Below are 16,020 nucleotides of genomic sequence, written 5' to 3'. Positions count from 1 at the left end.
AAAAACGTATATTTCTGAGAGAGCCATAAGAAGCGATAAGTCCAGTCAGACCATGACTTGACCATTTTTATGTATTAAAACTTGCTGAGAAACGCCTGAAAAAATTTAAGAGACCTTCCTTGATCTGCTTTTTAAGTGACTTTTTGCCCTTTTCTGTGTTTTTGTATGAAACAAGGTCACTGGAATAGAAGCAATAATTACAAATAATAAATTTGTCATAGTATGTTTAACAAAAGTTAATTGTATAAGAGAAGACCAATATATATTTAAAAAACAGTGTTATATTGATAAATCATTACCTTAGTGTTAATGGATAACAACTTAGATAAAGTTAATAAATATCACGATTCACACTGAAACAATTATTGTTCAGACACTATGAATAGTGTTTCAATGACTACTAAATCTTTCGGTTACCAGTCGGCCCGACATGGCCAGGTTGTTGAGGCACTCGATTCGTAATCTGAGGGTCGTGAGTTTGGATCCCCGTCATACAAAGCATGCTTGCCGTTTCATCCGTGAGGGCGTTATTATGAGACAATCAATTCCACTATTCGTTGGCAAAAGAGTTGGTGGTGATGACGTTGCCTTCCCTCTAGTCTTTATAGTTTTAAAATGTTGATTCGATACTAAGTCAGTTTTCATAACTTACTAACTGTTTTAGATTGGCTTGGTTTGTTTTGAATTCTGCGCGAAACTACACGTGGGCTTTCTGCGTTAACTCTTTCAGCAGTTATAGATTAGCAGGAAGGCACTTAGTCAACGCCAACTATTGAGTTGCTCTTTTATCAACGAATAGTGACATTGACCGTCATATTTTAGTCCTTCCCCCGGTGAGTGTGTTTGGTGTGACGGGAGTTCAAGTCAGCGTCCCGCAGCTTGTGAGTAGAGCTCTCTGACAACCATTTAGCTGAGAGTAAGGATTTACTTCAGAATGCATACCTTTTGGGTATCACAACCTCCGGAGGAACTGACTTTTCCTGTAGATAACACAGTGTGTTACTGACTGTCATAGGTTCCACTAAAATGGAAAATGCCTATTTATACAAGATTAAATAGTATCAAAAGTAACTTTACTTTGACATCTAATAAGGAATCTGCTAGACTAAATAATTAAATTCAAAATACAATAATAACAACTTCTACACTAGGTAGATTATATGACTTTTAATAATTACATCGTATCGACCTTTGATAAGGCATCATCATCAGTTCAAACTTTTTATTATTGCAATTTAAAATGAACAGTTACTTTATTTTCTACAGAATTACGTCATATTTACTTCGATAATTTTGTTTTCCCTTATCATGAAATAAACTGAACACATCATCTTCAGTTAGATTTGCACTCACGAAATATATTGAAACTAGATGTTTGGTGAAGAGTCCTCTACTGTGTTTTGTTTCAAGAGCATGTAAGAACAAATTGAAGGGTAACAAATATTTTTGTTTTATAGTCTTCAAGGTCATATGTCATGCTGTGTTGAATTCTACAGACTGTATAATTATTCTCGTGATTCACGGCATATGCACGTTTTACTAATTGCAATGTTAAGTGTCTCTTGTGTGACAACCTTTGTAGGAACTGATTTCTCTTTGAGGTCGCAGAAGGTATTATTGATTGCCCTAGAAAGAGACGTGGTATCCTGACAAAGACAAGATTTTATGTTTTCAGTAACATCATGGTTGGTTTTTTTCTAATATTAAACCTGAAAAGGAAAGATTATAAAGCTGTTTATATTAATAACTTGACTTCTGAGAAGCTTCTAACTGATATCTTTACGAATTATTCCATGTTATACACACAGACATATTTAACTACACGTAAATAAGATATGAAGTGAACAATTATTTTCTGGTTTTGGTGAGAGAACCTTAAGTTCACAAACTCACTATTACATTTTATTACGACATTGTACCCACAAAGAAGACTTAGAAACTGAACTACTTAGAATATGTAGTACTATCTAGAGGTTTATTCCAAACGTTATAAATAGTGCTTTTATTAAAAGTCAAAACCTTGCAAAATATTATATTAACTTCTAACCTTCTAGCGACATACCATTTTGTGCCGGAGATTTCTAATGAAATTAATATCCTCTTTAATAACTTGAACATTGATATTAAACCTTGAAATAATATAAACATCGTATTACCTAACCCACAATAACTCCTACTAAGGAAAAAAAACCAAGGCATTTATCCTAAAATCCCATACGAATTTATTAAGAAATATAATGGTCAAATATCACATTTCTTTTAAATGAAACATGAAAAGAATATAAAGACCATATGAGTAGAGATAAATTCCAGATATATTTTTAACTTGCCATCCATTTGAACCTGATCACAAAATACTTTGCAACTAAACTTTTCTCCTACGCTATCCTGAAACTAAAAAGGAAAATATATTGTTTCAAAAATTAGAGAGATCATCAAATCAAAGTATCTTTCTCCAAATTGTGATAATGTCTCTTGCAGCACAAACCATAGACTTGACCAGCCTTGACCTTTATCTTTAACCCTGTCATCTGGTGAAAACATTTCTGTTACTATAAATTATTGTGTTTAGTGTCTTTGTACTTATATATAAACCCTGTACTGCTAACCTAAAGACTATATCTGAAGAAGACAGACTAATATTCTTTCGAAAAATGTTATATGTTCTCCCAAAACTAAATCAATTAATTATATTTATACATCGTTGTTTGTCAATTGATTGTTATACTAGCCTAATGTGCTTCTCTACTCAAGCATTAAAAGGAATGTTACTTGTGCCTTATGTTACAGGTTTACTTATTATTTTATTTCATGTATTGAAAATCAACAAATAAGGCCCGGTGTGAGCAGGTGGTTAAGGCACTTGACTCGTAATTTGAGGGTCGCAGATTCGAATCCCCGTCACGCCAAACATGCTTGCCCTTTTAGCCGTGGGAGCCATATAATGTGACGGTCAATCCAACTATTCATTGGTAAAAGACTAGTTCAAGAGTTGGCGGTGGGTGTTGATGACTAGTTGTCTTCTCTCTAGTCTTACATTGCTAAATTAGGAACTGCTAGCGCATATAACCCTCGTGTGGCTTTGCGTAAAATTCAAAACAATCAACAAATACTTTATCCTGTATTTAAATCGATAAATAAGATAAAGCAGATTTTATAAAGCGTTAATAGAAAAAACCTGAAATTTATAAATTTGAGTTTTGATATGGAAGAAACTGAAATGAATAGACGAAACGAAATTGTCTAAAATATCGTTTATATTATGTACGTAGAAAAAATTGTTTGTTTGTTTTGGAATTTCTCACAGAGCTACTCGAGGGCTATCTGTGCTATCATTCCCTAATTTAACAGTGTAAGACTAGAGGGAAGGCAGCTAATCATCACCACCCAGCGCCAATTCTGGGGCTACTCTTTTACCAACGAATAGTGGGATTGACCGTCACATTATAACGCCCCCACGGCTGAAAGGGCGAGCATGTTTGGTGCGACCGGGATTCGAACCCGCGACCTTCGGATTACGAGTCGAACGCCTTAACACGCTTAGCCATGCCGGGCCGTCATTGCTTGAATCGAGATTCTACAAAACATTTATCTGAGACAGTAAAACATACACGACGCCAAACCCTCCTCCAAATTTAGAAAATAACCCTCGATGACTTCGTCTATCCTCACAACTAAGTCCGATAATGGCCATTCAATGCAGGTGACACGATCTCATGTATGACGTAACTTTCCATGTATAACCCTCACTTTAATCATGAGCGGAATGAAAAGAAGCAATGGCTTCTGAGCACTGTCATCTAATCTCATTTTGGCAGTAACTTTTTGATCTTAAATCCTTTAACCTTTTTCAGTCTCGAGAAAATAAAAGTTATTTATGAAGTGAATCTGGTAAATGCGTTTACTAACAACTGAGACGCTAAGTGTTTTTATTAGACTTTACTAACAGCGTGAAAAGGTTGTTAGCGCGTGGTCTTCTGAGCGCCATCAGTTACTTTTCGGGGTTGATCCGGGAAAATGTAAAACGAAAAACCTGCCAAGGAAAGAAATTACTTAAATAACATCTCTTTCCACAACATAAACTCCATTTTTATGGAAGATCTAATTAGTAATCACAAAAACTTATGATGTAAAACAACGAATAGAAATGGAAGACAACTAATAGGTTTTGTTTATAAGTACATATATACACTAAACGAAGCACACCGATTAATCAAGTGTATGCTAATAACGGTAGCAATACGCGATCTTAGCCTAATCTCATACAGCATGAGCTAAAAGTTTGTATATTGTAACGTGGGAAAATATGCTCATAATGACCACTTATTTATTTGGTTCGTATTCAGTCTCTCCCACCCTTAAAAATAAACCCCACCAAAGAGAAATATTCAACTACAAGGTTGGTAAGGAAATAAAGCATACTGGACAAATTATTATAAAACACTATAAACCAAACTGCCGACAAAAAATTTGAAATAGATAGGTATTGTCAAACAATAACGATTGGCTAAATTAGAGACAGCTAGAGCAGATAGCCTTCGTTTAGCTTTGCGCAAAATTAAAATACAAACAAACAGATCATTAGGCCCTAATATTTTTGCAATCAGAATGCACAACTGTAAAACAGCCAAAAAACCTTATACCTATTCTCAAATTATTAACATTTAATGAATGTACTGGCCTCGACTTACTTTCTTATAATAAATAATTAAAGATCTACATCTTTATGATGGATGTTTAGTTGATAGTTTTGACTTAAGTTATTTATTCAAAAATATTACATTGGTTTAAACCATTGACGTTTGTTTGGAAAAACTCTTTCCACAAAAGTCTCTTGTTCATGGCTTAACTGAATAACAATTTAGATCTATAATAATTCATTATTTAGAGAACAACCATTTTTATTTAATGGAAACACTTAAAACGTTTGTCAAGATTATCGGAAGATTACGATAACCAGGTTAATTTATATTAATTCATTATCTTAGTTGTTTTAGGCCTTCTGACATTGCTTACCAAACATGAGGTATATTTTTACCAGCTAATTCGCTCTTGAGAATTTAATAAAACATAAATCAGTTTATTTCACTTTGTTTTGTTTATATTAAGAATTTTTGATTATGTTTTTTTTTCTTTTATGTTCTCTTCCACTACATTAATATCGATAACTGTTTGTTCTAACACTTTTTGAGTTATATTCACAAACTTTACTCACGGTTCGAATTATTGTATTCCTTTTTTTGAATTTCCATTAAGTGGTTATGATACAGTGACGCTTAAGAAGTATTAGTTACTGCACGTTGCACGTGAGATGGTTCTTTAATTAAATGAATATAAGAGATTTGGTGTCAAACATTTAGCAAGAAGAGAAGAATATTGATCTGAGTGTCAAATAGTTAGAAAAAAGATGAATAATAGAGATCTGGATGTCAAATGGTCGGTACAACAATGAAAAATAGAGATCTAAGTGTCTAATAATCAGAAAGATGATAAGAAATATTGATCTGATTTTCAAATAGTTAGCAGGATGATGAAAAATAGAGATCTGGGTGTCAAATAGTGAGCAGGACGATGAGAAAATAGAGATCTGGGTGTCAAATAGTTAGCAAGATGATGAAGAATATAGACTTGGGTGTCAATTTATTAGCAGAACGATGAAGATTAGAGATCTGGTTGTCAAATAGTTAGCAGGACGATGAAGAATAGAGATCTGGATGACAAGTGTTTGATAAGACAATGAAAGTAGAGATCAAAGTGTTAAATAGTTTGAATGAAAATGAAGAATAAAGATCTAAATGTCAAAAAACTAGATAGGAGATGCAGAATAGAGATCTCAATGTCAAATAGTTATGAAGATGATGAAGAATAGTGATCTGGGGTTCAGGTAGCAGGTAATACAATGACGAATAGAGACTTGGGAGTTAAATAGTAAGAAAGAAGTGGAAGAATAGAGATTGGTATGACATAAAATAAAAACGAACAATAAAAGAAATTCCAACGTAACAAGATACAAATTACCAAACTCCTCACGTTGGCTCCACGTCAAGTGTAAAGTCTTGCAATGATAAAAATCTGCCTTCGATAATCGTTCTGGATGCAGGATAAACGGCCGTTTCCGCTTAACAACAAACACTACGATATCAGTGCAATTTCCAATATACTGCATGCTGTTTGAAAACCAGTCTTTTAAGTGAGTAAATTCCAAAGAGAAGGAAATTAAATAAAACTTTTGTTAACAAGTTCTCGGGTTAACTTAAAGTCTCACTTTTCACTGAGAAAGAGGGATATAAATAAATTGAAAGGTATTTTGTTTCCTCTTATAATGATTAAAGATAACTGCAATCTTTGTAGTCGTACTCTACATTCTTAGTAGTTGGATTTCACTCGTTAATCAAGTAAGAAAATATAAACTCGTGCTTCGCAAACGAAGTGTATTTGATATTAGGCCTAACTGTCGAGTTTTAGTTGCATGTTTGTTTGTGTTTTAATTTCGCGCAAAGCTACACGGGGGCTATCTGCGCTAGCCGTCCCTAATTTAGTAGTGTGAAAATAAAGGGAAGACAGCTAGTCATTAGCGCCCGCAGCCAACTCTTGGGCTACTCTTTTTCCAAAGAATAGTTGGATTGAGCGCCACATTATAACGCCGCCATGGCTGAAAGGGCGAGCATGTTTGGTGGGACGGGGCTTTGAACCCGCCACCCTCAAGGTATGAGTAGAATGTTTTAACCACCGCTCCATGTCGGGTCATGAAGTATTTGAGGAATTGAAATATTGAAACACTAACGGGTAACGTTTCATTGATTTTCGTTTTTGTTTGGACTATTTATTTATTCCACAACAGAAATCGAATGCAGGATCTCAGCACTTTAAGACCAGAAAATAGTGTTCTTTCCACTTTTAAATTATTTTACTAACCGCAGTGGTACATCTAGAATGGATTACCTTAGGTTGTTGTAGATGCAGCAGTTTGGAGTATAAGACAAGGCTTGATAACTATATAAATGATTAGGGCTAGTTTTTGATATTTTTATTTATTAATTTGAATTCATTTTTAAGAACTTTAGTTTAGTTTAGAAAATGAAATATCTGAGATGAACCAATAGGTTCTTTGTTTACCCTATACATTATGTTATGAACAGTGTATGTGTTGATATTGTTCGAGAATAACAAATTGTTAAGAGAATATGTTTGTATATATATGTATGTAATATCCAAACACTAGTTAGAAAAAATATTCTTTTAAAGAGAAAACTATCGTTATCAAATTTATCTTGGATTATTTCAGTTACAAAAAACATTATTTAAAGAAAAGAGGTATTTGGATTTGTTTACCCACCTAAGCATGGCGCTCTTTTCCATCTGAATGTGTAATTTTGAAATAACTTAAACCTTTGAACAACAGTTATCTTTTTCGTAATCTGGGAATTATTCAACTCACGTTCAATCTTTCTTTTAAATAACAACAATGTATATTAAACTACGTAAGCATTTTCACGATGACGAGAAACCCACTTGAAATAAAAAAATGTATTCTAAAGGCAGCTGATGTGGGTATTAAAACTTTAATTAAAATAAAGTACAAAACCATGTTTCGACCTTCTTAGGGTATCTTTAGGTTAACAAAGAGAGTTTGAGACTGGCCGTTGCTGGACACGTCTTTAGGACGAACGCATTTTGTTTATTTTATTGTGTGATAATGTAAATCTGCATAGGTTCTTAATCCTTTAATTACTAATAGATACCTTTCTATACTTCATTGTCAACATAAGAGGAAGCTGACCTGTCACCAGTTTGTTCTTTTGTACTCTTTAACATTATTTTATTATACAAAACTCGGTAAAGATAAAAGAACATTCTTTTCAAAATATTTATAACACTAAGTCCATGTATATCGAACAATTTAGTCATTTTTCTTTCTATTTGTAGATTACATTCAGTTTTTATAATTATAATTTGTTTAATAATAAGCTTATACTTTACCAACAGCCCCCCCCAGTGGCTCAGCGGTATGTCTGCGGACTTACAACGCTAAGATACTGAGTTTCGATACCCGTGGTGGGCAGAGCACAGATGGCCCATCGTGTAGCTTTGTGCTTAATTCAAAACAACATCTACCAAGAATTATGTGCCAAGTTTTCAAATTTCGTAAGAAATTAGTCACATTTGGTTCACTGAAAATAACTCTGTGTCACTAATGTTTATATTTGTTTAGTGATGCATAAGGTTAAATAATTCTCATTTTGTTGTTGAAATAAAATAAGATACACGTAATGTTGACATACCGTGTAAATGTTTGATGTTTTTTACTAAGTATTACAGATATCGTCGTCAGTAGACCAAGTGACTGAGCGAATTACTCAAGTTCTTCGTAAGTTTACGCATAAAAATTTATTGTTTTTGACGAAACTTCGGAAAAGTGAGCATTTTTATGTTGAAACGTTTACATTGTAAACTGTATAAGTTCTTTATAATTTATTTCTATTATTCACGTTTTTTTCAGAAATAGCCCTTGTTTGAAGTGTTTAAACACTATTCTAACAAATGAAAATGTGATATTAAAACATGCATTCACAGACAAAATCTTACATATATAAACAAGGAACGAACAGGTGGAAACATCCAAAGCTTGAAAACATTACTGAGTTTATAACCACTATCTGCGATATACATTATGAAACCTGTCATTCTCGTGCCCTTGTTCATGCTGCTTTTCGTCATATTGATGAACTTAGCTCAAGGTTCCCCACAGTTTACAGAGTTATTCTGCGGTATGTATCATAATATTGTGGAGTTTACAGTTTATCCAGCCTGTTATTAAATTACATGTCAGCGAGATACTTAATACTTCATGAAGAAACAAGAGCAAACAGTATGCTTTCAGTAGACGTGAACTCTTTAAATTGTTTGTTCTGAAAAACTATAATAATAATAATTTATCTTTAATAGAAACTATTACCTTTTCTAAATACTACTACGTTGAATATTTAAAAAGGAAACGAGGCTAAAATTTTAAATCATTATTGAAATATCTACAGAAGGTACGTATTTGATCTAGAACGAGTTCTGGAATCAAAAAAGTCGTAAGAAATTATTTTTACATCAGGTTTCCACATATAAAGAATTTTAACGTATATCCAATATATAAAAGTTAATTGAAAAGTTGGTTCCAACTTAAAATAGACTTAGCAAATATTTTGCTCTTTTTTTCTCGATTATCTGTTGGCCTGTTAGGAATTTCCCTGATGTCTCGATGGCCCAACTCGCCATTGTGGTGATATATCCAGAAATAAGAAGTGTACGCATGATATTCATTCAAAAGCTACGTCATTTATGTTTCGTTGCTTCCTAAAAATCCTCCGACATAAAATTAAGTGATTCATATTAAAAATTACCTAATTTAATCTCTGTAAATATTATTCTATTAAAAAAAACAACAGCAAAAACAATCATCTGTAATAATAATTAAATGCAACTTCCTATGATGCTACATTTTGTTTTACGAATAACTAATTATCATACTTTGTTGTTATAACAGCCAGGGGACTGAGCTCCAAAATAAGACAAAAACGCCACGCGTGTTTCATGAGAGAATTACCAACTTCGGTAAGTACTGTATTTTTTACTAATCTGCTTATAAACACTAGTAAAATTAATATTTATTGTGTGGTAATTTAAAAGCATATATAAACATCAATCAAAATTTTATAAACTAAGGATTTATAAAACTTACATCTTGTATTTAAATGCATACTATAGGTGATACAGAGACATTGCACGCTTTAAACGTGCAGCGAGAAAGGATAAGTAACATATAAACAAATGTTATTCCTAAATATACATGACTCACCTGTACATTTTCAAGCTTAGAAGTTAACTTATATACCAAATCAAATTATAAACTAATAGTCTGTGCTAAGCAGTCAAATACACGTTCATAAAAATAGGATTTTTTCTATACATTTCTAAGAGAAGACAGGCAACATTTCAGGCTTGACCTTTTACTATAGTTCAAAGTAGTACAAGAGACAGTACACACCTTTATAAAAATATTTATTTTATTTGGAATAATAGAATTTATAGATACAAAAACGGGAATAACTAATGGCCATGTAGAGTAGAGTGTAGCCCACTGATTAGCGTATAGGAACGGGAATCGAAGGGTCTAGGATTAGAGATGACGCTGAATACTTTCAACTGTGGACAAAACACAAAAGTAACGATGAATCCTTATAATCAGTTCAAAGACTGGCAAAGTCCTTGTGGCGGCGAGTGACACTGGCTGTCTGCCTCTCCTCTCGGCCCGGCATGACCAGGTAGTTAAGGCACTCGACTCGTAATCCGAGGGTCCTGGGTTCGAATCCCAATTACACCAAACATGCTCACCTTTTCAGCTGTGGGAGCACTATAATGTTACGATCAATCCCACTATTCGTTGGTAAAAGAGTAGCCTAAGAGTTGGCGATGGGTGGTGATGAATAGCTGCTTTCCCTCTAGTCTTACACTGTTAAATTAGGGACGGCTAGCGCAGATAGCCCTCGAGTAGCTTTGCGTGAAATTCAAAACAACCCACACCAAGCCTCTCCTCTCATCAAAATTAGGCTTGTTTCCGAGTCCTAGAGTTCTCTGACACGACCATTTCGTTCACATGCGAATTGAGGCTGTTGGGGTTGAAAATTCTAATACCAATGACTGCGATACCACATTTCAGTTCATGAGGATATTCAGTAGGTAGATATTAATTAATTCATAGGCTTAAAAGTTACTAATGTTTTTTATTAAATAGTACTTTATCTTTAGAAGATTTCAAGCAGAATAGAGAGCAAAATATTGTAAAATTAACCTTTAGAATTATGTTAAAATTAAAGAAGTTGTAACTTTTTAAATTCTGACGTATAATGTTTCGAAATTTGTCAAAAAGATCCTAGCAAATGTATTATAAGTTCTAAACTTAAAAAAGAAGTTGAAATGCAAGTCACACGTCTTTGAATAAAAATGTAATGTAACACAAAAGTGTACCTCTTCTCTCTTCCAGATGAGAATCGCATGGAATAAGTGTAAGAGTAAAGTCTTCAAGACAAACTCTCGTGGTTACATCAGAAAAATGTGTTCTAACACAAAGGCAAAGAATAATGTAAGTATACGTAAAGTTAAGTTAGCATATACGGTATCTAATGTTTCAGTGGACACTGGAAGTGTTTCATGTACAGTGATAAATATAATAATTTTGTCAGCTGCACTTTGGACTATGTTTACATAATTCAAACAAAGTGTAAAGGAGTTTTGATGTACAGTAATAAAAATGTTAATAAGTTAGCTATAGTTTGAGAAAACCAAGTGTTACATTATCGCCTATATTTCTTTTATAAAATTAACTTTAAAATAAGGGATCTCTCCAACGTTCAAGAGCCGGAAGAAACTTAACCGTAAGTCACGTTGGACAGATATGATTGTTAAATTATAGAAATGGTAATTGCGTACTACGTTATAAATACATATATATTAGAAGAAGAGAATCGATATAAAAATATTTTGACAAGTTGACCATAATGATACGAAAACTTAACAAAGTTACATACATATAATAATTGACATAATAATTTTTTTATTATTTTATGTTCTTTAACATTGACGTGCACTTTTGTTATAATCTCAGATGCCCATCATTTTAAGACACGTGGAAGTGTACACGCATACTGCAACAACTGATCACTGTTATATTGTTTGTACAGAATACAGCCATACTGACATTACTGTGCTCATACGAGCGTATTACAGTAGTTTTGTGTTTTTCAATTATATATTTTTTCTTTCTTCTAGATGTTTCAATGTGTAACACAGAAATTGGTAAGCTCACGATAAATGTCATTCTTACATTTGTGTTAAATATTACGTAAACGTCACTTAAAAATAAAGTTCCTAAGATAAGAAATACAAGAAAAAATTAAAATAAGCTAAATTTTTGGCATTTGACTTTGCGATGACAACTAATTAACACTATTTAATTACATGAGTTTGATCTCTCTTTTTAAGATTGTAACGTTCTACTAAATTAAAAACCAATTGTTTTTATTTTCAGGAAAATAATTCATGACCAAATATCATGTGCCTTACCTTGGTTTAGTATTAAGAAAACATTTAGCACTTGTTTACTAGCAATGCTTAACTAAACAGTTCTTGATTAGTATATAAAAGAGGGACTTTCTGAGATTATTTAATCAAACTCTTGTTAAATGTTACATGCAGATAGGATTTTATTTTAGAGTGTATGCTAACTATAATCTAAGTGAATATTTCTATATTATTATTAGGTGAAAAATGCGGTATTCTTAAGTTAAAGCTGGCTTTTATTTTAACAATACTGCTTTTTTCATATATCCAGGCAAACGGACAAGTTAACTTGTCGTCTCTGCGTGAAGGTTTAAATTTACAGGTGAGTTTGTTTTTTTTATTCTGATACGGTGGAGAACTTGTTCTAGAATTATATTAACAATTTGTATTTCTAGACACCTTGCCCTGGTCGTGTCCAAAACCTTACTATTAATTGTAGAATTCTGTTGAAATATGGTAAGTTGTAACAACAAAACTCTGAAATTGACTTCCTCCTTGGAAGGTTGCATTACAGGACTTTCTTTACGAAGTTATTTTATTCTACAGTCATAGAAACATGCAAGAAAGGTTAAGTTTTGAGAAAAATAAATAAGTGAACTGTTTAGCCGTGTCGGTAAAACCAAGTAAAGCGTAGTTTCAACAAGTTCAAACGTCACAACCAGCTACCAGTAGATAGTGGAGAAAATTCAAATATCCTGTTACCAGAATTAGACCAAAAATATACCGGAATGTTTGAGGTGAAGTAGTCAACACACACAGAGACAGAAGTACATGTTCACAGCGGATTCCAGGTACATAAGCTGTATTCACTAATGAATCCCAGGTGCATGAATTATATTCATTAGCGGATCCCAGAGTAGAACATAAAGCCAACTGCGGAGAACTTTACGAGAAGTATCTGGCATATGGCCAATGGTAGTATGTCATTATGTTAGGAGAAGGATATGCCTACTAAATGTCTTTTAAAACCCAAAGGTTACCAACTGAAAACTTTAATAATAATAACTATAACAAAACCTTATACAGTGTAAATACACATGCTTTTAAATAGTTTTCAGTCATAAGAATATACAATATGCTTTAATGAATCATTCGAAAGGCCTGAAACGACCTGATAATACGATTCATCTTACAATAAATACAAAACCACCTTCAAAAGGATATTTTAAAACAACTTCATAATTACTTTTATTTCTAGACACCTTGCCCTGGTCATGTCTAAAACCTTACTATTATTGTAAAATTCCGTTGAAATATGGCAAGTTGTAATAACAAAACTGAAATTTACTTCCTTCTTGAAGAGTTGCATTACAGGACTTTCTTTACAAGGTTATTTTATTCCACAGTCGCTCCTCTACATAAAAATTTTCTGAACCCTTACCAGCCGTTTTTACATATATTTTTCTCTGCAAGTGGGTTTTCTCGTCATCACGGATTATAATTACAATGTTTTTACTTTATTAGTAATTAATTAACTCAATCACTGAATGTATAATTCAGTTGCCTTATTGGAGGTTATTAATATTTTAAGGTGTTTTATTATTATTTCGTTAATATTTCTATTCAAGATGTTTAGAACAGTTGTAATTCTGAAGGTGATTTTCTTTCCTTTTTTCAGAATTGCTTAAAAATTAATAGCAAATGAAATACATCTTGACGAAGTACAGCAATGCTTGGTAAGTCGAACACTAAATTAAAAAAAAATTAAATTTAAAAGGCAAATTTACCACGAAAAGCATCATATCGTTATTACACTTAATAATAAAACCAAAATAGAATCTTAGATGTATTGTGAGTGATAGCTCCTTGTATCCGAAATTAATTTGGACACGAGTAAAACGCCACCTTACGATAACAAAGACTAATTATATGATATATTGTGCTATTCTGCTAATATGTGGTATGTTTTTGTTGGGTTTCTTTAAACTTAAACGTATACTTACTGACGAATGTTGTTTTTATAGTTCTACGAAACAAGTAAGCTTAGGCGACTTAGAACAGTATAAGCGGAGTTGTATTCTTAGTGCTACTGACATATCAGTGCTGCTTAACATTCTAAACCTTTAAATACAAAAAACAAATGTAGCATGATGAAAATACAAAAATACATCCGTGAATTCTCGAATAGAATTTGATTTAAAAAATCTTAACAATACATAACATACTAGGTTTTAACAATGTATTATATCCATAACACTGTTATTGTAATTATTTCGAATAGGCCTGTAAAGGAAACGAATATGTAACAGCAAAAGCATTATGTGCGAGAAAGAAAGAAAGTCGAAGAAAGAAGATATTTGTTTTAATGTATTTTCTCCGTAGTTTATTTAATCTCGTGGATTATATACATATATTCTACATTCATTATGTTATTCTAAGGAATTAAAAAACTGTTAGTGCTATGCATCTGTCACATTTTCCTTGTAATTTTTATAATGTCAATTACACATTTATATTTGATGTAAACATTAAAATGTACTACCAAAATTATATTTTTCTAAATAAAATCAGCCTCATAACTCCGAGAGATATCGCTTTTGCATAGAGACTGATTGTCGAAAAATTGAAAATTAAGTAAAAAAACGACACACTTGATACTTGCTTATACTTCAGCTACAGTCCTGATCGCCAGCTTATTGTTTAGACTACATTGCATTTTCAAAGCTTACTCTTAACTTATACTGTTGTTCTTAAAAATGAACATTATCGTTCAAAGCATCTTATAAAAAAAAACCAAAAAAAACAGAATCCACAGGTTAGATCAACAAGATGTGTTCCCCGCTGGGACACAGGTAAGTCTTCGAATTTACAACGCTAAAATCAGGCGTTCGATTCCCCTCGGTGGACACAGCAGATACCCCGATGTGGCTTTGTTATTAGAAAACACACACACTCAACAACACGCTATCTACTGAATAGCCTTATGTCAGGAAAACTTAACAGCATCCGCAGGTTAAACCAACAACATACTAACTACTAAATAGGCTTAGCTTACTAAAATGTTACAGTATCCAAACGCTTGAACACTAACCTGTTAACTAATATTTACCACTGAATGAAAAACTCTCTCGATCCACCGAAACTTCCGTCATCCACACGACTGTTATATTCAGGTTCTTATACTACTCTTAACCAAACCAGCATTTTTATTCCTTTAAAATATCCTCTACTTAAAACTACAAGAAGACGCATTTCATCCATCTAGTTTCACATAATTACAGAGAATGATTAATAAACATTGATATTACAAAAAATAACTTGAATAATCCTTCAGATTCTATAACAACAATATAAAAAGTGAATATTCATACAAATTACAGAACACAAGGTTCATGTTATGTTTTGAGTTAACATTAATATTAAGATTAAATTATTTTCGCTTAAAATATTTCACAACCGATAAAACAAGACGATGCACTGAATAACAGTGAGCTATTTCTTCCGTGAGTTAAATGGCTATTTTTCTGTGGACTAAACTGTAAGTCATTTGTCAACAATTATGTAATAAATTTTGTCGAGAAGAGTTGATAAAAGTATCGAATAAAAAATACAAATAATAATAAATAGTTTCAATTATGAGTGACAGACAAACTACAAAAAGCTTCCATGACCTTACGTCATCAGTTGGGTACCCTCACTACTAGTTGGTTTATGCAGTACAACGTTAAGCTTACAAAGCATTTGGTCAATGCAGTTATTACTATTCAAGGAATCTACTCCTATATATTAAATATATATAACACTATATAAACTGAACTGAATTAATCAAATCTAGTACTGTAACTTACATAATACATATACAGGCTTACTGCTTATTTTGTACGTAACTAATTCCAGCTGTATGTCTACAGAACAGTAGCACAGCCTGTCTATGATACCTCGGAAGAGTTTTACTTGTTTTTATTTCACTAG

The 16,020-nt window shown here is 32.6% G+C and overlaps 1 protein-coding gene across 1 annotated transcript; it reads left to right on the top strand.

Annotated features, from left to right (window-relative positions):
* The first annotated feature begins 8,596 nt into the window (after positions 1 to 8,596).
* LOC143245078 (uncharacterized) lies at positions 8,597 to 14,637 on the top strand. Its single transcript, XM_076490914.1, has 7 exons — positions 8,597 to 8,768; positions 9,536 to 9,603; positions 11,033 to 11,131; positions 11,818 to 11,844; positions 12,380 to 12,430; positions 13,727 to 13,784; positions 14,330 to 14,637. The coding sequence occupies exons 1-6, from the start codon at positions 8,672 to 8,674 to the stop codon at positions 13,751 to 13,753; spliced, it is 369 nt and encodes a 122-aa protein (XP_076347029.1). The 5' UTR covers positions 8,597 to 8,671; the 3' UTR covers positions 13,754 to 13,784; positions 14,330 to 14,637.
* Positions 14,638 to 16,020: the final 1,383 nt, after the last annotated feature.

This window comes from Tachypleus tridentatus, chromosome 2 (assembly GCF_004210375.1).
Source record: "Tachypleus tridentatus isolate NWPU-2018 chromosome 2, ASM421037v1, whole genome shotgun sequence".
NCBI classification, from domain to species: Eukaryota; Metazoa; Arthropoda; class Merostomata; order Xiphosura; family Limulidae; genus Tachypleus; species Tachypleus tridentatus.
The sequence above is the reverse complement of the archived record's forward strand: the minus strand, read 5'-3'. Positions and strand labels throughout refer to the sequence as shown.

Coding starts and splice junctions, on each gene's coding strand:
- LOC143245078 (XM_076490914.1), top strand. CDS start 8,672: ATGAAACCTGTCATTCTCGTGCCCTTGTTCATGCTGCTTTTCGTCATA. Junction 11,845..12,379: donor AATGTGTAACACAGAAATTG/GTAAGCTCACGA, acceptor TCATATATCCAG/GCAAACGGACAAGTTAACTT. Junction 12,431..13,726: donor GTGAAGGTTTAAATTTACAG/GTGAGTTTGTTT, acceptor TCCTTTTTTCAG/AATTGCTTAAAAATTAATAG.